The following is a 25999-nucleotide window of genomic DNA, read 5'->3' as shown; positions in this document are numbered from 1 at the left end:
TAAAAAAAAAATATAATCAAATACGTTTCTAACATTTCCCTTCAGCACCAACACAAACCGTGTTCCATCACGAAAGTATAATTCACAATCATCTCTTAAATTTAGAGTCCAAACGTTTTCATATAAAGCCTTTTCCAGGTATCAAAAATAATTTACAAAAACGTAAATTTCGATTTTCGAAAACTCTTTTCTAGACCAACAATACATTTCTAAATTAATCAAACGTTACGATTGTACAGATTCACTTTGAAGCATCAATTTGAATCCGCTTCAGTCGTAATGACTTGCTTCTCGGCTCAGTTTTGACATTCAATAGACCTGGGCTACGCTCAACACTGAGGGAGTGTCCTCGTTCCCTAGCAGGACAGGCTGGCTGATTCAGGCTCCTGAAAGAACCCCCTTGTGCATTTCCAATGGTTTCTCTCTCTTCACGTGACCTGACAATCTGATGGCGTAATTCCTCTGGACCAAGAGAGTTCATTTTTTTTTCAGCTTCGATGGCCCTGAAATATGCTCAATTGAAATAGATCGATTTGAAATAAAGCGATTTTTATAATTCGCCAGGCAAAACTGATGTCGCAAATTTAAAAGTTCGCTTTGCCAAATACAAATGGAAACAGTGCAAATGTCTTAAATGTAAACGGTTTAATATTAGCATTACCTTGTCTCAAGTCTATTTAATCTCTGCTTCAACAATGCTTGTTTTTCTCCAACGTCAGCCAGTAATACTTGCAAACGATTTTGCAAACTAATAACAGTAGATTCCAATTTGCGAACGGTATCCTCTAAGCTTTGCTGGGTCGTTTGAGCGTTTTCGAATATTGTTTCATCGAGTAGTCCGTCCTATAAAATTTGTTTTATATTAGTATGTGTCGAAAAATTGCCAGAGTTAAACTTTGAGATAAATAAACAACGACAACTTCTAGTACTAGTATTTCTCCTACTTGTACTACTTACTAACTAAAAAGATCTATATGATATCTATCTGCAAATAATTAATTATATTTAAACGAAAACGAATGCAATGATATTATAAAATGAATAAAATAGTCTTAATACATATTTATAAATGTTAAAATGCTTTAAAAAAATTCAATTTCAACAGACTATAAAAAAACTTTTTTTTTTATATGTAAAACTTACAACTTTTAATTCGGTGTAAACACACGATCGGACTAGGTGAGATCAACTTACAAACCTTACGCAGTAATTGACAACCGCGTGCAGTTAAAGTAGCCCTGGCATCTGGATAGTCTGCAAGAGCTTCCCATAAATCTTTCTTAGCCAGACAGAATAAATCGGAATAGCCCAATGACCTGACGTTAGCTGTGCGTCTGTTACCGGTGCGGTTACCAGCAATCTCCAAAACACTGACTTCTCCGAAAACTGATCCTGCACTCAGAGTAGCTAGGACGGTTGTACCGTCATCGGCTACCACTTGAAGCCTACCCCGCTTCACGATGTACATTTCCTTGCCAACGTCACCTTTGCGGCATATATAGTCACCAGGGCTGAATACTTGCAGCCTCAATTTCAGCACCAAAGCTTCAAGTAAACCGGGCTCGCAATCTTGAAAAATCCGTACTTTGCGCAGTGTCTCGAGGTGAACCCGAATAGCGATTTCGGCTTTCAGTTTGTCCGGTAAAGATGATAATACGTTTTCTTCATCCAAAGCTCCACTCTCCGCCCATGTGTAGGAAAACCAGCGGATCACTCTTGCCTCTAAGTCACCAGTTATTTTTCGAAAAGCCATATATTGTTTAACACTGTCCATCTTGTTTTGAAATTCAACTCTCGCCACGTTCATGTTAGAGATCATAGAACCAATATTGCCTACTATAGTTGCAAAAATAAGAACTCCTGCCAGAAAGTCTGCCACTACAAATGCATACTCGACATCAATTTCTGGTTGGGGAGTCTCGCCAATAGTGGTCAACGTCAACGTTGACCAATAAAAGCTGTAAATATATTGGTGTGCCAACGTTTCATTCTGAGCTCCGGTGATGTTATATACCCAATTGTCAGTGCCAAATCCAACAGCGTAGCTGATCGCAAAGTAGAGGCATGCGTTCCAGTGAATCAGGACTAAGATTGCCATTACGACCTAGAATATCAAAATATTTTTTATTTATATTATTTAGATGAATGATAAATGATCATTAATTAGTTTGTTGTTACTAATTTTAGTTGACCTTGCAAATTCTAAAAGCGTTCGGAAAACTAGTCGCGGTCTCGGTGCGGTCGAACCACTCCCACATTCGAGGCAGGCGAAATATCCGATTAAGTCGCACAATAACAGGGCACGGCAAACGATCCTGGAACACAACCAATATTGACACTTTCAGTAATAACAAAGCTAAAGAATGTGTTTGGTTGGAATGTTTATTGTAGTTCGATTTATCTCGCCTTGTAGGTACCCTGAACTTATTTACCAAATCTAAAATACAAGATGGCTTTAATTGTAAATCTGGTTGTGCTATATGTGATAATTTATATTGACCTTAAGTTTTTATCAACCGAAGTGTAGTACGATTATACAATGATAAATATACTCATTGTATAATCATCATTATATAACCATAAGAAAAAAGAGTGCACAACGGAAATGTATTGAAAGTCTGATCTATTCAAAATAGTATTAAATCCACAGTAGAAATCTGAATTACCTTTGTGAAACAAAGCTATACATTTTAATAATCTAGCCTATCTTTTCACCACTAATACTGAATTATTGGCCAAACATTTGTTTTAGTCCAAAGTGTTAGATGAAATACATACATACGAAATATATTATTATTTTAATGATATGATCGACTCACGTAGCTGCAGGATCCTGGAGTCCACCAGCAGTAAGCTATGTCCGTCGGTAAAAGGGAGAGAACATCGTAGGGCCATGCGTCAGATTTCATATAATTTTTCCTAAGGTAATGAGAATCCTTTACCATGAGTCCTTGTTCTAAATAACCTGAAATTTACATCTTACCATTTTCAATATGAAGACTTCAACGTTCATTCAGTCCATTAAAAAGGTATCAACAAATTTAAATCGAGCTTAATTAAATCAAACATTTAATCGCAGCAAGTAGCACAAATATTTGTAGTCGCTTACAATATCAAACATCTGCGTACTCGTATATCTCACGATCGTTAAAATACGAAGGACTTTTTAATATGTCACGTATTTACTTCAACACATCGTAATTCATTAAATATCATTTCTGTCTAAGTCGAAACAAATAATAGATACGAAATGAAAATTTTTCGGAAACTAGTGCCATTAGCTACTGTTGTTGAATTTTAAAAATCCTAGCGACTGGGATTCGTTCAATTCGAATGGTAAAATGTTTGTCTTCTGAGCTTCTTAATTTTATTAAAATTAAAAAATTACTAATCTATCAAATTACCGAATAAGCATATTTTGAAAAATTTTGAAATGACATATTTTTTTTAGTTCACCATATCGAATAGTCCTTTGATATCAAGATCATTCGATTCAGAGTATTTGTGCGGAAAGTGAGGGCGGGGTGAGTTGTTTGTCCACGCGTTAGCTAAATTTGATGACGCAAGGCGCGGCCCAATGTATGTGGATGTCAAATAGTTGAGTTACGACCTTATGTCGAATACTACACTCGATTTAAATCTATGAATAATAAGTCATAAGAAATAATTATGTTGAAGGTTGCTTATGCAGCGTCCGTTTGAACAGAAAGGAATGAGCTTCAAATGCAAAATAACATGAACTGATTGGAAATTTATTTCAAATCGTATTTCTCACACAAGATATCAATATAATTGTAGGCACGAGCATTCTCCTGGAAAATATTCAACAACGAAAGACGTGACATTCGCTTGCTATTAAATAACTAAAATCCATATTTCATTAGAAATTCGCATAATGTCGCATAGTCATCTTAAATAATATACTATATATATATATAAACATAATATTATTACGGCCCGTAGCTTATTAATTCAATATTGTTCTCAAGAGTATCATAATTGATAAGATAGTAAACGTACCTTCATGAGCATGTATAATCGTATCGATGATGTAAATGATGTCACAGAGGTAATCGACCGCGAACCACATGGTGGTGAGTTCGTCCAGCTTCCAGAAAACCGCTCGTCCAATAACGAATATGACGTTATACAGTATGGCCAGGGAGACGATAGTGAGCCACTGGCAGAGATATAGTAAACAAATTAGACAAGAACATATAAAATTATCATATTTGCCATCTAAGTTGATCGGTCAGAAATTAGTCACAGTTCAGCTTGGTTATATTTGCGTGAACTGTTCACTTTAGATATTTTCTATTATTCTGCGAATGTCTCGACGATACTAAGTTTAGGGCGGCCGATGTAATTATCATTGATGTTAATAAGCAATTATTTGTATACTTAGCGGCACCACTCATGTTGGTTATGTTACAAATTATGTAATCTATAAAATTAAATAAGAAATTATTTATAATAAAACCGTTTGTACGTACCCGATAATGCGCTTGTTCTGTTGGATCGAATGCCAGTTTAAGTCCACAAAGGAACTTGGATCGTTTTGCCTGGTACAGTGGTTCTTCGGGGTCGGTGAAGGTTTGAGTCGAAAACTTATCAAGGAACCAATCGGGTGGTTTCGATCGACCCTCGCCACTAATCCGTTGGCGGACATTGCGAGTAATCCGGTGGAACTGCCGTCGAAAACATCCTGGCTGATCATCTTTAGGCGGCTGTTATAAAATGAATGAAATATTAATGGCTACCATATCAACATTTCTGTCATCATAAAAAACAGTAGACTACGATGTAGCGAGAAAAAAATATTAAACAAGATTTCCGATATTTTTTAATGGTAAGTAAAATTAAGATTTATTTTAGACACACAGTCACTTAGAACTGAACTGAACACTGTTACAAGAAATTAATGTCCATTTACTACGTCATTAATTGTAACTTGTCAATGGTACCTTTATATTTTGTCCATGCCTATGGTCTATCCTTAATTTGTAAACTTATTTTCTTTGTCCTACACGTTTTTTATTTACCAGGCAGCACCATAATTTAAGTTTGACTATACACGACAATGTATTGTGCATTGACAATAAATAAATGAAGATTGTCTTCCGGAACATTTACACGTTTAATAATATTATACTTATACGCTGATGATATATAACTATGTAGGTAACTACAGGGACAAGGGTCATAACATCTGAGTTCCCAGTTTGGCGGCGTATAGGCGATGTAAGGATATAACCATGATTACATCGCCAATAATTTTTACAGCGTCAATTTATCGGCAGTGGTGACCATAAGGTAACCCAATCGTACATCCGACTTATACCATGAAAAAAACTGTACAGTATGATAAATCTGCTAAAATCGATGCTGAATTATCGTGGAGGCTTTAAATATTTCGCTTTCAATATTCGAAACTGTGAGGGATATGACCCGAATTCTCGTTATGTGCAATTGACGAGTACACATTCTTCAGCTTCGTAAATACCATAAAGCTTTTATAACTCAAACGTCACGGTAGTTTAAAAACGTTAGGCAAAGTTCTAGTATTGAGCATCTAGCCATGGAGGAAGGTTTATGACGACCATAAAATATAGCTATTTAATCATCCAACAATCGTGAGACGTATAACATATATATATTACTAACAGATATATATATACATGATAGGCATAGATTGGAAGATGGTTTTAGTTTTAGTTCCAGTGATATATTAAACTTTCTATGTTCATGTTATTAATAAGTTATTATTATTTGTAATTAATAAGAAATGAATTTATTAATTTTAGTATGGGTATTATATCATTTTATAAAAGAAAAATATCAATCATTTTTGTGAGATTAAAGCGAAGAAAAGAAAAGAAAGAAAAATATTTTAGTTACCACAACAATACTTAAAAGGAAAGTTAAATACATTATAATTTATTCAGTTTAGGGAGTATATAGACGGCCTTATTATTTTAAATAATCTCTTACAGACTTTTAGATAGGATAATATAAGGAATCGGGATAATGCAATAATTGCTGTAGTTATATATGCCGTATCTAAAATTTAATACACATTTGTTAATAATTATAACGCATACTAGATGAAAACCCGGCTTCGCTCTGGTGAAATATATAAAACTAAACAAATACGGTTTATCATTTACTTCTAATATAACTTTTTATAAACGTTTTGAGTATTAAACATCTATATTTTCTATTTAGGTGGTGAAAACTAACAATAATCATTTTTTACACAGCTTTCTGAACGCACCTGCAAACGTCAAACATGGCCGCCCGTTGAACAGTCATGTCATTGAAATTCATGGATTTAATATCGAAATATCTCGATACAACGAATTTTGCGATTACATTTTGTCGACTAAAAATTATTGTATTTAAACGATCTATAATAGGAAATAGGCTTAGATCGGCTCTATCGCAGACCTGCACGATATTATAAAGAAAAAAAATTAGACAACTCTATACTGAAAACCATATATAAAATTTGTACCTATACATAACATAAAAATATATATAATTAAATATAATGTTAAAAAGTTATGTTATCGAATGTTACAATTTATCTCGAACAATTCAGTAGTTTAACTTGACGAATGAAAAGCGAAATTCAATTGCATTGTATTGTTTCAATTTGTTTCGAAAATTCGGATTCACACGGAAACACAATATTTTTTTTTATAAAAACGATTTTATAACTTACTGAAGAACTTTTTCGCGAATTGTCCAGTAAGAGATAAGCGACGTTTACTGTTATAATTATGTTTATGTGTTATGTTGGATATTGTTCCGATATATATGGAAATTTCAGATTGCACTAGTGTCAAGTTTCAAGGTGAAATGATAATACTATGTCTTAAATAAGTATGATTTAAAGTTGTAAGTTCTCTGTCCTGAGATGTGTTTTTTTCAAACTGTTGTGTTTTATAAAGAAATAAGTCATAATAATAAATAAATCACCATAAAAATGTGATAATAGGAACAAGTTGAAATATTGGTAACTGTGCTTTTAATATATAAATATGATATTTTTTTAAATGTATGTTTTTTATACTTTAAATTTTTTTATACGGTGGCAATCGTGAAGGCTACCATCGGCCATGGACAATTGCAACAGCAGGGGACTTGCAGGTTTAATCATATTATTATGCTTTAATTTTTGTTTATAACATATTTATAATTGTCAGATTACTATCAAATCAAATCAAATCAAAATCAAATCAAAAATCTTTATTCAATATAGAAGTGTTTACACTTGCTTATTGATTGTCAAAAATTTACCACCGGTTCGGAATTTAGCACCTCGGACCTGAGAAGAACCGGCGAAAGAAACTCAGCGGGATATTTTTTTTTTTTCCATTTTGCATGTACAATAATAATTATATTTTAGTTATTCGAAACAGCCTGGAGGCGATCAGTATTTTAAACGGGATATTTACCATGTTTTTTATTTTTATTTGGTGGAGCTCGAGAACAAGACATTCGTACACAAGACACTGAGTCTCGTGAACAAGACATTCGTAGATAATGTCGAAATATCGATCGAGTAATAAAAATAACCTGTTAATTTAAAATCTTATATAGTCAGATTAATGGGTATAAGGCCTATATTGAACAGTCTTCCCCCCGTGTGGTTACACGTACTTACATTAAGGGATATTTGGTTGAGCAATTGTGTATCTGTGTGTCGGTTCAATTTAAAATGGTTTCGTACATAGCTTATCGTGATTTTAGGTTTCATTGAATATTCTATAGAATAGATTTTCAACTGGGCGTGAATGAATTAATCCGAAATTTAGAGGATTAGCAAAAAATATAAAAAGTATGCTCGAATCCGATATTTCTAAAATCTATATTCCTAGCGAGGTTACACGTGGAATTACAAAAACAAAAAAGTATATTTCCAATTTTAAATTGAAAGCAGGCTGCATCCATCTAGCTTATCCAAGCGAGCCGTTAAAATCATTTTAGTTTGTATAATAATATGAATATTAAAGGAAACAAATATAGTGTACGTTATATATTATGTAAAACTTAAAAACGGGACAGAGACTAAAGTCTGCTAAGTATAGGAATAAGTACGAGATAGTAATTTGAGTAACAATCAAATCCATGTAATGAACTAATATTCTGTGGACATTTTTTTTTATAACAACTTCACGTGCTCTGCCGAGCATTGTCAACTTCCTAACACTAGATTGCTACTGATTTTATGACAGAACATCATTATTCTTGGTCCGATTTAAGGAACTGCAACCTTATAAGCTAGAGTCACAAAATAAACTAGTCATGCTTATTTTTTTATAGACATAATCCATAGTAATATTATAAAAGCGAAAGTTACTTTGTCTGTCTGTTACTCTGACATAGTTAAACCATATAACGAATTCAATGAAATTTGGGCTAGGACGGCCATAGGCTAACGACGACTGACGCCTGACGACTAACCCCTAAAACGTGAGCAAAGCCTGTAGTGGGTACATCTATGTGTATCCATGCCCAATCTCCTCCGCCACCTTCTAACACCCCCCCCCCTCTTTTCTATACGTGGCGCCTTTACTTATTAATATTTTTATTAATTTAACACTTTATTTATTAACTAACTAGTTGTCATTCAAGGGCTTAGCAGCGAAAGGCTTAACAGACAGAGGAACATGTAGAGTCACTTTCGCTTTTATAATGTTTAGTATTTGACAGTTGATGGGGCGCCTGTGACGTCATTTACACATTTTACTTATATTTTACGTATCGTAATTTAAAGTTTAAAATGCAACCATCGAATTTGAACCTTGGCACTTTTAAAGTACAATAGCAATTCGATACACGCACTATTTAAACGTAGCTTCCTCGAAAGAGTTATCTTATGTAATTTTCCTTGTAGTTTTGAAACTGTTCGCCATTGTCATCAAGACCATGGCGGTGTCATGGCGATGGATATGCTCTCTGAATATAAATAAGCCTAAACATTTCCACGTGTAAGAGTTAAGCGAGTAATTTATTGTGTTTTAAGAAATTGACAATTTTAAATTCACATGTGGTGAGTTAGCCATTAGCTGATTGTTCAATCGTCGAATGGTCAATACTCTGAACAGCTCCGGGCGTATTGGATATTGTAAATAGGGTTATAAGGGCTAAGCTCTACAAATGGACGCTCCGGTTATACCAGGTTTGACAAATCCCATTTCTACAATACAATGCTTGTTAGCGTAATATATTACGACGGTATATTTCATTGCTCGCGTTAAAATTAAATAAATTATTATAATGATAATAAATGAAATATATTAATTGAATAAATCCACTTCGATGTAAGAATTATTTGGTATGCATACATGATTTTATTCGATGAATATATTTTTTTTATTATCTGTACGTATTGCGTTAGAAATTAATTACGTCCATATAAATAAATAAATATAATAATGATGAATTTTACTTTCACATCACATCAGTCATAGAAATTTAACACAATATTCCCTTGGCGAGAGCAAACGTGAGAAAAAATATTGCAAAATTAGTAGTACCTAGATATATTTTATTGATGTTTTACGTTTTCGTAAAATAAATTATGTCAATTGAAAGGAATCGATTTAAAAAGTGTCCGACGACTATTTCATCACGATTATAATATATCGTGATTAAAGAAATATATGTCATTTACGCTTCGCGAAGAAGTCATTAAGTATGAAACAATTAATAATATTTGTACCTTCAACCGAAGTTACATTAATTTTAAAATAAAAACATGATGATGAATGATTGATGATGAGGTTTGCTATCTGTAAAGTTTGAGTGCTACGTTTGTGTGTGTTTAGTTGAGCGTTTTAATATTGTTCATTTGGCTCATAAAATATATGAATATCCCACTGGAAAACATATACTATATATATTAAGTCCTTGTCATTAATATGAAGAAAAGTTAATGATCATTACAAATTGAAGACGACGAGCAACACTATACACGTAACGACGTCGAGCAATTTAAAAAAATGATAAAATATTTAAAGATTTGGTCGCTAATGATTGGTAATAAATTTAATTTAATTATTTTCTAATATTTTATTGCTAATTTAGACGGAACATCGCACAGATAAACGAGACACTGATCTTGTTAGTACTACAATATATTAAAATGAAAATCTGCAGAGAATATTATTTTATATGCCCAAAAAAGTATCTATCCTCTGATTTTCATCGATACTAATATAATAAGAATTGACATTTGTTTGTTTGTATGGGGGGGGTAAGAAATATTCACTGGTAGAAATCTACATAGTTCCTGAGTATTAAAACTTATATTTATAAATAAACTTCTTATATATGATATATCATATAATTTTCTTTAATAATAAATTGCATCCGTGCGAAGCCTGGACGGGTTGCTTGTAATCTAAAACGATAGACAATCAGATAATTCAAATTCCAGGATGCTATCAAAGATATCTCGACATAAAACTGGATTGATCCGATGTTCGAGCCCAGAACCAATTCGCTCCCTAATACGCTAGTCACAATACCAACTATGCAATCAAACATAAACATATTACATAACGTAATATCTGACTACAGCCTATCACAATTTCATATTCAAAGTCGACTTGAAATTAAAACCAAGTACTTAAATGCTATCTAAAAAAAAAAACAATGCGAAACTGATCTCGCGTAATAAAAATGCAAATACACATAATATGACATCAGAATAAGTCCGAAGGGTGTATTATTAACGACGTATACCGCCCGTAGTAACGCCGCGTGATTGACAATTGCCTCATTAACAAATAGCAATGAATCGTGACGAAGACAGCCACGGACGAACAGGCTGTCGGATTCAATCAATTAAATTGGCTGTTTGTTCAAAGTGATTCGAACAAAAATTTAAATTAATTAAAAGTATGATGCCTTTGACGATGTCAAGGCAATTAAATTTTCATACGTTCTGTTGCAGTTCCCTTTAAGTTTATGTAACTTCATTATTCACGCTCTGCTGAAATATCAAAATGTAATTTTAAAGCAAAAGCTTTTTTATATTTAAACTAGCAGAATCTGGCAGACGTGGGTGTTATATATATATGTATATGTTAAAATGAAATATACGTCACAATGGACTTTTTATAGGTACATTATGTTCCACATGTTTTCATTTCAATTTCAGTGTTTTTATATATGGCAACACTAAAAAAGCACAGAATATAGAGTTCTTTGTTCAGACCTATTTCTATGGCTAAAGTCCACAAGGTGCAGGTGGAACTTATTAAAAAGGAACACTCCAAGCTACATAGGCGCTATTTGAACTTGAATTACCTTCCAAGAATATGTCACTTTGAAGTTAATAAATTTAAACACATGTTTAATATTTGTTTTTTGTTAATTTTACAGATTATAGTTTTACTATTTATTTTTTTAAATAAAATATTCAACTAATTAATAAATTACGCGTAATATATTCATAGTCGTCTGGTTTGATCCAGGTTGGTAGCTACAATTAATGTAGTTTTGTAAAATGACCTAAATAAAAATATTTCAAAATATCTTGTAAAAGCATACTTGATTTAGGTATATTTTGATTTTTCAGATTCTCAAATGAACGTGGATTTAGTTTTAAAAAGTGAGGTAAACATTAGCTTGCACGGAAGAAACTAAATTAATCGTTGCCCGACACATCACTTATAAACATCAATTTTATAATAATGTTACGTCACCTACGTAACTGCTACGTTCAGAGATAATATTATAAACAACGTTAAATATTTTAGCTCGCTAAATATGAAAATTTACTGAGTAAACAAGTCTAGTGACATAGAGTGACATAAGCTTGATCACAACAAGTATTATGGCGATCTCCTCTTCGCCTCAAAATATGTTTAAGAAACCATATTATTAATGTTCCAAGAATTGATCATCATCGGAGAAGTATAGCACTCTGGTTTATGACGAGTCTAAATATCGATAGTTCTCGGAACCGCCCACTCTTTCTCTTTGAAATTATACGCTCCAATCTTTCTCTTTAACAGTATGAGTTGATTAAAATCCACGTGAGTTGATCCAGAGGGTGCATCCAAGCACAACAATCTCAGACTTAACATGTGCTTAATTTGTGTTCTTAATTCACCTCGTGTTCATTGGCAAATATAATATCTTTCAAATGCGTATTGTGGAGTAATGTATCTCATTGTCATAGATCACCAAGGAATAAAAGCCATACAGAATGTAATATCTTTTATTATCTTATGAGAGGAGACTTGTGAAATTTATACAATTAAATATTATAATGGTCGTTTTTAGATATTATAGTACGATAAACTATCACGATCAAAGTACATTATAGATGCCACAATTATTATATATAAAATCATTTTCTCGTACAATTTACAAAACTTTACTTGACAACTATATTACTGGTGACATTCTTATCAGACTACTGTTAAGCACAATAAAGTTTGTCTATATATAGAGCAGTAATTGGTCGTGTCTGTACATTTAATATGTGGAAATAGTTCTTTGTGTGCCAGTCTTTTCATTTCCTTGTTATTACAACCGGACACATGATCAACGTCTCAAGTGATCACCTTTGATATTATCACTATAAGAAATATCAACTAGTTCTTGTACAATGGGATCAAATATGTCGTTGCGTATGATACTACAACAGATACTGAAACAGCACTAAAATGTATTTTTCTTTTACAAAATAACTGATTAAGGATTTACCCCAAGGTAGAGTTAGTGAAACTACCAGTATGGAATGTATACTTATCATTTATACCAATGAACGGATTGAATTGGCGTTTTTCAGCCTTTTGCCGTCCACAGATATAGAGCGCCAACAATCCTGATCTTGGGCAGACATGCATTTATTACGTACAAATCATCTTTTTAAGCCGTTTAGCCACCTCGCCATAGGGCATTCCCTACGTTTCCCAAGCGTAGTCTCCACTCTAGCAAGTGTCGACTCCATCGATAATCATGAATTAACGCGTGGGTAGTTTTAATTTCCCTACGAGGTAAACTTAATTCTATATTTACATTCATCGAAGTCGTGGACAGTGTAACTCGCGGTGAAATAAACTATCTCCGTCTAACAGAGCAATTCCTGCGCAATATATATATCAATTGTTATTCCAACTCGTTTATATGAACGGCAGACACGAACCTTCATTTGCTCAGCTATTAAACCGGGCGATTAGGCGCGCACTTTCCTTAGTCGCTTGAGGTTACTGATTGTCAAGTACTATCGATTTTCGAAACATATACATCTGAAGTTCTTAGCATATACTTGAAGTCCATCCGTTTTGTAGTTTTATTGTTTTATTTATTTTAAAAAAATCGACTGTGAAATGAATAAACAACTTAACTGCATATCGTATTCAATAAAATATATGATTAATAAAAAAAAACATGTTAATGAAATCATCATTTCTTCGCATATTTTTTAATACACTGAAAGTGACAGATAGATTTTTATGATCAGCCGTTTGCTTGCGAAAAATACTTATGATTCATTTTCGTTGGTAACTCTTAATCGACTGCTACGAGACCTACGGCTTATTATGAAGCTCTGCGTGGCTTTACCAGAAGAAATATTAACCGAACACTGATAATTTATCAAAACACCAGATGAGTTTCAAACGAAAAAAACTTTTCTCATACAAATAATCATTGACAATATATTAATAAGCTCTGTGAAAAAATCAGTTATCCAAATTCTTCAACACTGTCATTCAATGACACTGTAATTGCGAAATACGTATTTAAAAAAAAAATATAATACTTTTTTAATTTAAATTAATTATGTTTTTTTTTTTAAATATAATAGAATCATATCTATATAAAATGTAACTCACCTGTCCCGTAGACATTCCGAGTCCAATTTTCTGTATAGTAAAAACCGGACTCATGTTGCTAAACTGACTTACTCACTCGACTGATTCTTACACATTCACATTGCAGTTCTTATAAGACATTGAGTAATTAAAACCTTCGTGAAATGAAAGATCCTTTATCTGTAATTGGTAGAAGGTTGGGTAACGACACCGCCTCGCCACTAACTCCAATTAAAGGAAATTTAGTCAGCACTAGTAATTACTGATACGATGTCACCATCGAGGTGTTCTCGAATGGACAGAACGGCCTTTTCGTAGCTCACTATGTGCGACGCTGGAGTTCCGAAGACTAGCGCTCTCACGGGCGGAGTGAGCATCAACTTTAAAGATTAACAAAGTCTATGCGTGTTCAAGGTAGTTGAACAATAGGCCATGATGTGTACCGACTTCCCTGACGGTTTATGATGCGTTCGCCGTCCGTTGTAAATAGTGATGGCGCGCTGTAGGCTGTCACGAGTGTAATTGCCCTTTTAAAACAGAATGCATTAAGTTGATCAGTTTCGATGCCATACGTTCGGACTTTTTATGTAAATTGCTTGAATTCTTCCGCAAATTTCGGAATTACTTTCGGAATAAATTAACTATTTGTATATTTTTTTGTGGAAAATTATCAAATTATTTAATGTTTCAATTGTTTTGAGTCAATACGTAAGAATGTCGAAGTCGTTCAAATATTACATATTATTTGATATTCAAGTTGATATGCTATTGGAATTTCTTTATAAGTATAATATCAAAAGTTATGGATAAAAACAGAATTGAATCGTACAATAATGACGCTTTTGATAATCATTTATAAAATTATTATAAATATAATACTAATTTAATTTGGAAATAATTTAGTGTTAAATATTTAACACTTTTTACTTTTAGAAAATTTTAATTCTAAGCAAAGAATACATGTTCAAACCCTAGCAAGCTGCACTGAATTTTCATGTGCTTAGTTTGTGTTCTTAATTCAATTCATTATGAAAATGACTGACTCTGGCGCTGCGTGGTAGATTATACTTCAAACGTTATACTAAAAAAAAAGTAGGTAATTGAGGAGCTGTTATTTTACTATTTTTATTTAAATCAGTCACATATGTATAGCAAACAAAGTTAACTTGCAATATACTGTCGTGGTTAAAGTAGACGTATAATGTCCGAAAAGTGTATATTGCATTGAGAAAAAATTAGCCCTCTGCATATAAACATCATATTTATAAAAATATGAATTTTGAAAAAAAAACTCTTTCTATACGTGCCAGTGCGCGAAAATGCGTTCTTTTTTTTGACATCGATTGGAGTTCTGCAAATGGGCCACCTGATGGTAAGCTGTCACCACTGCCGAAGACATTGAAGCCGTATCAAATTTTAATAAATTCTTCCCTATGACAGCTACGTCACTTTACTTTACTCAGTAAGATATTCGCAGTATGCAGGTTTGCTGATAATTAACCGTTTGGAAGTCACGGCTCAAGTCCTTTGAAGCTCGGATTTAAGTTTATTTTCATATAATTTATAATTAATTAGTTCGATACTAAGAAGATCGCTCGAAAGATTTCATTTTTAATAGTGTTTGTATGTCATATAATGCAAGACATATCAGCCATATTGAATTTAACATGACGTCCAGCCTATGGTCACGTGGCATTCAACGACGAAGTAAACGAGGCCTCATTTGTGAATGTATGATATCTACACCGGAACGAACATACACACATAGGCTACGGAATTATAACCACCCCCTTTGCCCAATAATATCGATAAATCTATTCGATTTTCTAATTACCACTTAAAATATAAAAGCTAAGCCTAATCTCCACATCAGACGTACTTTAAGAATGTTTACATTAATAAATTACTTTTAAGAAATAATAACTGTTAAGCTGTTAATTCAAATTGATCTAGAATTCCATGTCTGGCGGTTTTGTGCACACTCATCAAATAGTAATTTGTCATAGTTGAGTCCAGTAAGGCTGGTATCCTAATATTGAGAGTAGGGTTGTCAACTGATGAAAGTTTTGCCTTGTTAAATATACATAATTTTTAGTACTATTCGAATAGTAAGATTAGAGTTCTCGGTCGTACACATTTATTTCGTAAATTATTATAAAACTGTTATCTTTCAACATTATGTGTGAAGAAGTCATAATAAACATAATAATCAGCCTGTAAATTTCCCACTGCTGGGCTAAGGCCTCCTCTCCCGTTGAGGAGAAGGTATGGAGCATATTCCACCACGCTGCTCCAATGCGGGTTGGTGGAATACACATGTGGCAGAATTTCGTTGAAATTAGACACATGCAGGTTTCCTCACGATGTTTTCCTTCACCGCCGAGCACGAGATGAATTATAAACAAATTAAGCACATGTAAATTCAGTGGTGCCTGCCTGGGTTTGAACCCGAAATCATCGGTTAAGATGCACGCGTTGAAGAAGTCACGATGCACTAAAAGGTGCTATATATGCACATGCTGTTGTATGTATCTGTGAATATACAAGTCATTTACAAATGAAGTATCTACCGACAGTTTTTTTTTTTAAAACATAGATACAGATAATACAGCAAAGGATATAAAAGATTGTTCTATCGGCCGGTGACAAAACTGGACACCTAATGGTAAGTGGTTACCACCGATTATATTTATTGGAATTGTAATAAATACATTGCACTTATTAAACAGGCTGCTTAACATCACAATGCTATGCCATACGCATTATAGATATATAATTGATGGAATTGTAGCTGAAATTCATACGTTTCAGGGACGATCCATAGATCTTTTATATTTAAAAAAAATAATAATCACCAGTCTCATCATTTTGATTAAATATAATCTCGGTGTTAATAGAAATAGGGATACATATACTGAAGGATTAATTTTAGACGAGAAAAGACGAGTAACAGCCCTGTTAGGGAACGGAAAAGTTTTAGGTTCATGATCGTTCATGTAAAAAGGATTGAGCACACTCGTGTGATAAGTGAAGCGTTTCGATCCAAGATGATAATCTGCGGAGTGGAGGCCGTATCTGTATGCGTTGAAACTGAGGCCGTCATTGTGTATGCATTTGAGTTGTATGAAAGACTCATTGTAATATATTGTTGCCACTGAAGCAATTCCTAAGGGAGACTGACCAACTACGTATCGTGAATCATAGCCATATAATCACAAGTGTATATGCAAACAAAAGTGTTTTTTTATATCGGTCGAGCAAATGGGCCGTCTGTCAAGTGGTCACTATTACATATATATATTTATGCTGTAAGATATATTAATCATTTCTTATCGTCAATGCGGCTACATCCTCGCGAAGTAATATCTATTGCTACAAGCGCCTGTACTGACTAACTTATCCTTCAAACCGAAAAACAACAATATTAACATCTAAACGAAGTTCTGGCAGCTAATGAGATTTTTATGATAAAAAAACAATAACTTTTTAATGGCCCAGCCAGAGTTTCATTACATAACCTCGAGATCTGTGGCCTTATAAACTAGCTAAAAACAGAATCAGCGAAGCTGCTGCTTTTGTTTTTTTTTGTCTACACATCCTTGAGAATATCCTTCGCTTCGCTTTGTCGTCCGGAAATAGTCGTACCCTAAAACACAATATTATATCGAGCAATTTCTCTTACGCATAATATCGTATGCATACGAAATGATTGGTCTAATCTAAATTCTAAAGTCAATCGATGTTATACGGTTTTGGTGTATAACAAAACATGTGATTTCGTGAATGTCGATATTGAGAAAATTCTATAACTCAGAAATAAAACGATGTTTCTTGCATTATTTTATATTCATTATAAATAATTATGAGGATGATGATGATGATGATATAAATAATGTTATAATGATTAATATACTAAGTGATAAGGAGTGAGGAGGAATCTAATCGTGTCTTACAATATATATATTTGACCTAATAAATTTTGTAAGCGCAAATGTTTAGGTATGGAATTCTGATATTTAAAACCATACTTGTCTAAAGAGTACTGAGAGATGAAAAGAATTAAATGCAGCAAAAATTAAGGAGGCCTCGCTTACAGTAATTACATTAAGACCTTCTCAAGTTAAAAATGTTAAGCGTTTAGAACCGACTGCATCTCAGAAAAACTGCATAATATTTCAGAATATGCTTGGGTTAAACGCAGAAAAAATTAGGTAGTCCTAATCGTAAAACAAGTTGCTTAATTTTATTGAATTCAAGATTTATTCGATACTAGTCACTCGCATTTTGGGGTTTGATCTTGGCTTGCTTCAAACCACATTTAGTTTAATTTGGTTGTCAGTGTTATGTCCTCGAAAAGCAACAGAAAGGCAGACAGACAGAGTTACTTCCATATATAATATTAGTAAAAAATATAACTTTAATAAATATATTTATTTATTCAATACTTTCTTAGTAATTTTGTAAAGCACTCTTACTCGTACAAACCGCTGCAGAGTCATATGTCCAAATATTGTCTGGAAATGCTCGCTTTTTAGCCCTAGGAACGGTTTTGTAGATATTTCTTATTTGTATTTATAATTCAATTTAAAGGTATACAGTAAAGAGAGTTTTTTACAATTTTAACGAAATTCAAATTAAGAATTAGCGATCTTGGACGCATTTGAAGCCACATTAAATTATTCTTTATGCTAATATTTCGTTTAGTATGAGACCAAAATTAGTTGCATATAGTTGAATCTGTTGAGCGTACTTTAGTGGTTCTGAGCTTCGAATCTGGACAGTATAGGCGAAGTATATTAGGCGACTTTAACTAATAATTCAATGAGGACTTTATTCTTAGTCGTGGTCGCCAAGTGGTAAGAACAACTGAATCTTTAACGAAGATTGTGATGTGACGATTCAAACCGTGCAACAAACATTTCCACATGGTTAATTTTTGGTTATAATTCATGCGAGGAATTCTGCACGAGTGTCATTAAAATCTGACACGCATCCGCATCGGAGCAGTGCGACGAAGTAAGATCCTAAACTTATATTCAAATGCGAGGAGATCTTTGATATGGCTATTCTTTACATCCATGATTTCCACGAGGGAAAGGAACAGATAAATAAAATAAAAATATTTCATACAAACTTTATTACATAAAAATGTCTATCAAATAAAGTATTTAAAATGTTCAACGTTACCGATTGCTAAATGAATATTAATTTGCTGACGGAGTATTTCAATATTTTTTTCAATAAAAAGTCGGCTGTTGCGGATGCGCTTCTGACGACGCCTAACACGCTTCTTCCGACGGGCACTCAATATTTCTACCTTCAGTTAAATGCACGATGTTTTATAAACATAAAACTATATTTAGCTCTATCGTCTTGTTTGCTTAGACTGCTGAGAATTTCAATATATTGTGCTCAAAGTTCTGGTCGATATTCTGTTGGGTCTATTCATTAAAAATATATCGGTAACAGCTTAAAACAATATTTTATTCACCTGGCCACCTCATGGAAGTGGTATATAGACATAGACGTTAGCGCTGCAAAGAATATTAACCATTTCTTAGATCGCCAATGTTGCACCAACCTTTGGATCTAATATATTATGCCCTTTATGCCTATAGTTGCACTGGCTTACTCACCCTTTTCACCTGCTTAGCGGAAAATATATAATTATTAGGTGGTACCTAACCAGACAGGCCTGCAAAAAGCCCTACCATCAAGATAAATATATAAATATTTGGTTGTATGTTGACGTTCGTTGCAGAACAGATACATCACATCTAAAGTATCGATACAGACATTTGTTTGGATACGTCGCTTAATTGACAGATCACCATCTAGTAATATGTTATCGTACTTCGACATAGAGCTGGCTAAAATTTTAACGCAAGTGATGTAGAGTGGTCAGTGGCGTAGCTTATTTCTGTTTAAAGACATTGACAGCCGATCGCCAACTTTGGAGGCATACCGTGAGCACTAAGGTTTTTGTTCTTGAGTGGAGACGGAAAGAAAAGCTCGATGCAAAACGGAACGAGCTTATGGCCTGACCACCTGTGGCCATTCATTCTTATATCGGAGGGGTGCTGACCTGGAGTGAATGTGATATTACGTATTAGACGTAATGGCAGGAATCTCACAAAACCCGGTTCAAGGGGTTTCTAAAGGTTTTCATTGCGAGAAAAAAAGTTTCTAGAGAAGGTTAGGCAATTATTTTACAATACTGCATGCATTATATCTGGCAGATTTTCATTCGACGAAAATTCCATATGACGTGTTATTTTAACAATAAGCGTGAATTGGATTATAATGCCTTGCATGTATTTGAACCCAGAATTTTGGTTTAAGATTCCCTCGTCCAAGCCAACAGGTATAAGCATAATAGTTGCGTTATTATAACCACTATAAGTACCTATTCTACTTCCAAGGACCTATTGAAACAAAGATTCTGAAACTTTTTCATTACCTAGAAGTATATTTGAGACAAATCACTGTGAAAATAAAACTAGATAAAAAATCATAAGCACAAATATATATTCATATAAGATCACTTTATACAAGTGTGTTAAAATTCGACGACCTCCGTGGTCGAGTAGTGTGTACACCGGTTTTCATGGGTACGCCACTCCGAGATCCCGGGTTCGATTCTCGGCCGAGTCGATGTAGATAAAGTTCATTAGTTTTCTGTTATCTTGGGTCTAAGTGTTTGTGGTACCGTCGTTATTTCTGATTTTCCATAACACAAGTGATTTAGCTACTTACATTGGCATCAGAGTAATGTATGTGATGTTGTCCAATATTTTAATATTTATTTAATAAAATCATCTTTTTGCCGTGTAAATAAATGTAATTAATAATTCCTCGCAAGTTTTAGTTATTCGAATTCCATCGTATGTTCAAATATAAGCGAAAGAGAGTTTAACCGTATTTCATTATTGCATAGAATTCAGCGTTTTCGAGTTAATAAATAGTTCGAAAAATTATTTGTTCATTTTGCTATGTAGCTACCAAATTAAAGGACCAGTTTGAGTTAGTTCGTACGTAGTTTGTGCGCGTGGATTCCATCGCGTAGTGGCAATGCGATTCAGAATTTCTAGTTCGGGTTCAGAGATTGAAATGTCAATAACGAATTCTACTCTTGTTTTGTTTTCAAATGTTTTCAATAAACATTTCCATGTTTGTAATTTGCAATATACGTTATGCAAACTAATTTATATCATTTGATTCGAATATTTAATATAAATGGATGAATTTAATTCTACTTAGAATATGTACAAAAAAACGTGATTATTTATTATAAAGCTAAAGTCCAGCTTAATTGAAGGCAAAATTCGTAAATATTAACTTTGACCTTCGGCTATATTTATATAAATTGTCACCCAGTGGCGAGGTTAAGAGGACAAGGGGCTCAGGAATCCAAAAAAAAACCTCTGAGTTCATTCGCTACAAATTTTAAATTAACTTGATAATTATTATGCTACTTGAATTCAGCGATCGTTACATTACCGAAACAAAAAGGAAATATTTTATGCTTGATTAAAGTTTACTCTTTCTAACCCCAGCGGGATCAAGCCGCTCTCAAGACATCTCTGGATGCGCCACTGCTGATCTATTACACTTGACAATTAAATACTTACAGTACTGTTGCTTAATGAAAATTAAACGTCTTAGATCCTTTAAGGCTACAATTTGATTTAACATGATCCGTTATTGACACAAAATATAATGTTTATAACATGTTTCTTAAATTTCACCGTAGAGGTACTACAAAGTACTAACACATTTCTGTTCGTATTTACAGGCTTACTGATAAAGTTTCAGAAGTGACTTGTCCGTGAGTTGTAAAGCTGACGTTGTGTACTGAAGTTGGGACGCCAGCACCAGACGAATGAGGCTTTCGACTTTGGAACTAAGTTCTCCGACAGTATTAAAATTGACGTTGGCACGTGCAGTTGCTATTAGAAAATGTTGTAAGACAAAAAATATTTAATAATAAACAAAATGATATGGGTAAATTAATACCAAATATTTAATAGTTTTATGTTTTGGATAACCAGATGCCCCAGTGTTGGTTTAAGGTACGATCTCCTTTTGTGGTTTTTGTAGTTTATTTCATTACACTGATTAAATACAGGAGTCAAAATTTAAACATACATAAAGAATATTTCAATTCATTGACGACGGCCCGTCTTTGAATCTACAGTCTTCGTTTGAGATTCACGTGTCCTAAAACACTGGACAATATATGCTATGATCTACACTTTTGCAGGTTTAATTTGGATTAAATATACCTTCCGTTATGCTAAAATTTTAGGCCAGCTTACTTTGTATTAATTTTATGAGAAGTCCTAAGTGTTCAGTAATGATACTGAAATCCATTGTATTTAGTTACATACGTAAGAACAATTTACAATTCTTACGTAGAATCGAAACGAGTGCTCGGATCGACTTACTCGACAAGTCGTAAGTCTGTTTACAAATAATCAAACTGAGTGAGCTTAATTAGTATTATTTAGTTATTTTTTTGCTAAATAATTGTTTTAATTGAGTTGATTTTACATTATAATATTTGATTTCAGGGGCAGAAATTAAATGATGAAATCTTTAAATAAAACATAAGAGTATAACAAATTCTCTTCTGCCTGTAAATATATTATCTCACTCAATCAAGTCTGAACTACTAATAAAATGCGTTGCTATATGGCGGCAGAAAATCTGGCGAGTTCATGAAATGGTGGTTACCCAGACGGGCTTGCATAAAGCTCAGAGTACACCAGTAAAACGGCAATGTCTAATGAGGATTCAAAATATACTTAAAAAATGGTAAAAAGAGTATTCGAGCAAATCCAACGTTTTTAACATGCTCAATTGGTCTTTATAACTAATCTCGTGCTTAAGAAAAACATCGTAAGAAAACGTGCACGTGTAAGATGAAATGTGCCAAATTGATATCCATCAACTCTGCAGGCCGTGAAGCAGTCAGCTGTGCAGTCTGGGCCGCAGTGGTAATTCGTCTGTCTGATCATCCAAGTTTTTTCCAAGCAGAACAAGATTATTCCCATCATGGAAAGCTGATACAAGTGGATTTATCACGAACCACTATATGGGTGGTCGAGACGGTTACGTACTCAATTAATGAACTTAACAAAAATTATCTAAGCGTTCACTTATGATACTCATATGATGTGAGGTCGACTTTAGCTCCCTGGAACTGTTTTTTTATGGCTTCGCTAGGTGATTGGGAAAACAGGCCATCTATTGGTAAGTAGTTATCACTCTCTCGAACTTGGCGTATAGAATTACAACAATTTTTTTTGCATAACCAATGCGTCACCAACATTGACAACTGAGATGTTATTTATGTTGTGCCTGTAGTTACAATGGCTCAGTCACCCTTTATGCCGGAACACAACAATACTAAGTATTACTGCTAGTGGTTGGTACCGACTAAAACGGGCTTGCACATTGATTTTTATCTGGCCTAATAAATTAAGAGCCGAGAAAAGTCCTGAGAAAGTGTGCATTGTAACCGAAGATTACGGGTTCAAAGGTAGGCAAGTACCACTGGATTTTCATGTGCTTTGTTCCTGATGATTCATTACGTGCTCGGCTGTGAAGGAATAGTAAGTAAACCTGCATTTGTCTAAATTCAATGAAATTCTGCCACATCGATCCATAGTATTATATTATATAGCAGCGTGACCTTGTTCTCAAATGGATAGGAGACCCCAGTAGTTGGACATTGACAGGCTCTTACTAAATTACTTAAAATAAATTAAAATATTCACTTACTTCATCATCAAAAGGGTTGATGCGCTCTTCGGCCATCATATTGGAACGATTGTGTCGACTGTGCCTTGGATGGATAACTCTTCTAGTGTGGGAGCTCGAATTCCTAGGCTGATCCCCGGTGTTTACCGATATAGGTTTGGTAGAAGATATTTTTGTGATCGTAAACACTTTACCATTGCGTAAACTGTAACAAAATAAATTTGTATAAGGATTTGTTGCTTATGTGTATTTACCTTAATTTAACAAATTACATTGAAAGGTAATTTTTTTTTGGCGACTGAGACGCAGGCTCCGCTTAGTTCATAGAATAAGTACGTATAAATTGTAATATTATTCATAAGTTATGATATATGCATGTACATTATTTGGTTACGGTTTCTTATATGTAAATTAAAAAAAATAAAATAATAATAAAGACTTCTTTTCTTTTAAAAAACTAGCAATAAATACGTAACGCTGTTGGTTTCTCACGGTAATGATAGCACGGTCAGACAATATAATAATTACTAATAATAATAATCATAAATTGATAACTATTATCAACGTGCTTTATAGAACAATTGTTTGTTCGAAATACAAAAAGATGAACATCGCATGACCATAGTTTATGAATAATAAAAGCGTAAAAATAATACAAGAAACCCAATAATTGCCAAAGGGAACATTTATTTATTTTTCTATTTTTTTTTTCTTTTTAAATATTGTGAGACCAGTATGGCCGAGATGGCCCAGTGGTTAGAACGCGTGCATCTTAACCGATGATTTCGGGTTCAAACCCAGGCAGGCACCACTGAATTTACATGTGCTTAATTTGTTTATAATTCATCTCGTGCTCGGCGGTGAAGGAAAACATCGTGAGGAAACCTGCATGTGTCTAATTTCAACGAAATTCTGCCACATGTGTATTCCACCAACCCGCAATGGAGCAGCGTGGTGGAATATGCTCCATACCTTCTCCTCAACGGGAGAGGAGGCCTTAGCCCAGCAGTGGGAAATTTACAGGCTGATTATGTTATGTTATGTGAGACCAGTATGCTGTGTAGGATAAGTAATGAAATATATCCTTACGATTGCGTATTATATAGTCGAAGTGATCGCTTTTTACGACACATTAATATATGTAAGGAACATTCAAATTTGGAAAAAAGTGAACCATCGAACCGATTTATTGAAAAAAAAATTACGTAAGAGGTAACTTATGATCTTAATATTCCTGATCTTAGACCTGCTTGGCTTGGCTGCTATTGATGACGTGGCTTTAAAATTCTCACAGTACCGATGTCTACTAACAATCGAGATAATTTAACTAACATGAAACGGTCAGGATTAGTTCCCGATTATATTCCGATACAACTAGAATCGACTCGACTCGATTCGACTATTCCTCACAAAAATAAAAATCAGTTTAATCGTAACTGTGTGCCCATTCTACTTACTTATATCAGTTATGATACGATCCCGATCATAATCCAAGCAAACGACGACAGAAGCACAACTGAATTGTTGTGTTAGATGAATATGAATACTCGATCGATATAGTAATACTTTGTTAGTAGACTCGGCGAAAATGTTCTAAATTTAAAACCTTCACCAATGTTCTTAATTTAAAATAACTGTTTTCATGACTACACGGAATTTAATTGAACAGAAATTCGAATACAATTTCAATTACATTTTATAATACATTATTTTTATTACAAGTAATTCTAATGATCTTATAAAAACTCTGGTAAACAATGTTAATGACAAAGCGCGTAATAAATAATTGGTCACGTTTTTTTTTTTGTCTTTATCTATAAGCGTAGAATGCATTTGAAGTATTTATCATAACACGCTATGATTGCGTTTGTTTGTATAGAAATCTTCCACAATCAAGCAATATAAAACGGAACTTATAAGATATATAACATTTTTGAATTATTTTACTAATCGCATGAAGGAAACGGAACAGATTACTGTAAGTCATCATCGTCGTCGCCAAAGACACAGATCTATTCACTCGAGAAAGCGCGTCGTTAATTAAATGAACTATTTTTTAATAAAATAAAATTAACGAATATAATTTTATTTACCCTTAATCATCTCACGCACACTAAGATAGACGAGCGCAACTCACTCATAGTAATGCACGCCGATTGTAATTTAATATGGAGACGCGCGATTTCGTCAGTTTTCGTGAACAAATCTATATCACTATGAAAAATATATGTCGTTCCTTACTATTACGGCTACCAATTCAACTATTATTAATTGTAATTAATCAAGCTCACCCTTCAACTCAGAACATAGCAATACCAAGTATTAATGATCGATTAACGGTAATTACAATAATGGGTCTAATATTACCCAACAGCTAAAGCATGTGAAACTTA

General features: G+C 33.6%; 1 protein-coding gene across 3 annotated transcripts in view; it reads right to left on the bottom strand.

Moving 5' to 3' along the window:
• Positions 1-34: 34 nt before the first annotated feature.
• LOC113404000 (cyclic nucleotide-gated cation channel subunit A) overlaps positions 35-25999 on the bottom strand; it is a 46769-nt gene continuing 20804 nt past the window's right edge. The window contains exons 3-10 of one of the 3 annotated variants that reach the window (XM_064220453.1): positions 23628-23811; positions 4494-4727; positions 4021-4180; positions 2820-2965; positions 2193-2315; positions 1199-2104; positions 662-843; positions 35-503 (exon numbers count right to left, since the gene is read on the bottom strand). In XM_064220453.1, coding sequence (XP_064076523.1) covers positions 242-503; positions 662-843; positions 1199-2104; positions 2193-2315; positions 2820-2965; positions 4021-4180; positions 4494-4727; positions 23628-23811 — 2197 coding nt within the window. In that variant the 3' untranslated portion in view covers positions 35-241. Of the gene's footprint in view, positions 504-661; positions 844-1194; positions 2105-2192; positions 2316-2819; positions 2966-4020; positions 4181-4493; positions 4728-13862; positions 14188-23627; positions 23812-25999 lie in introns of those variants that run through there. The other 2 variants (XM_026644721.2, XM_064220454.1) reach the window with 2 other exon arrangements.

Source organism: Vanessa tameamea, chromosome Z, assembly GCF_037043105.1.
Source record: "Vanessa tameamea isolate UH-Manoa-2023 chromosome Z, ilVanTame1 primary haplotype, whole genome shotgun sequence".
Lineage (NCBI taxonomy): Eukaryota > Metazoa > Arthropoda > Insecta > Lepidoptera > Nymphalidae > Vanessa > Vanessa tameamea.
This window is presented reverse-complemented; position numbering and strand designations above follow the sequence as displayed.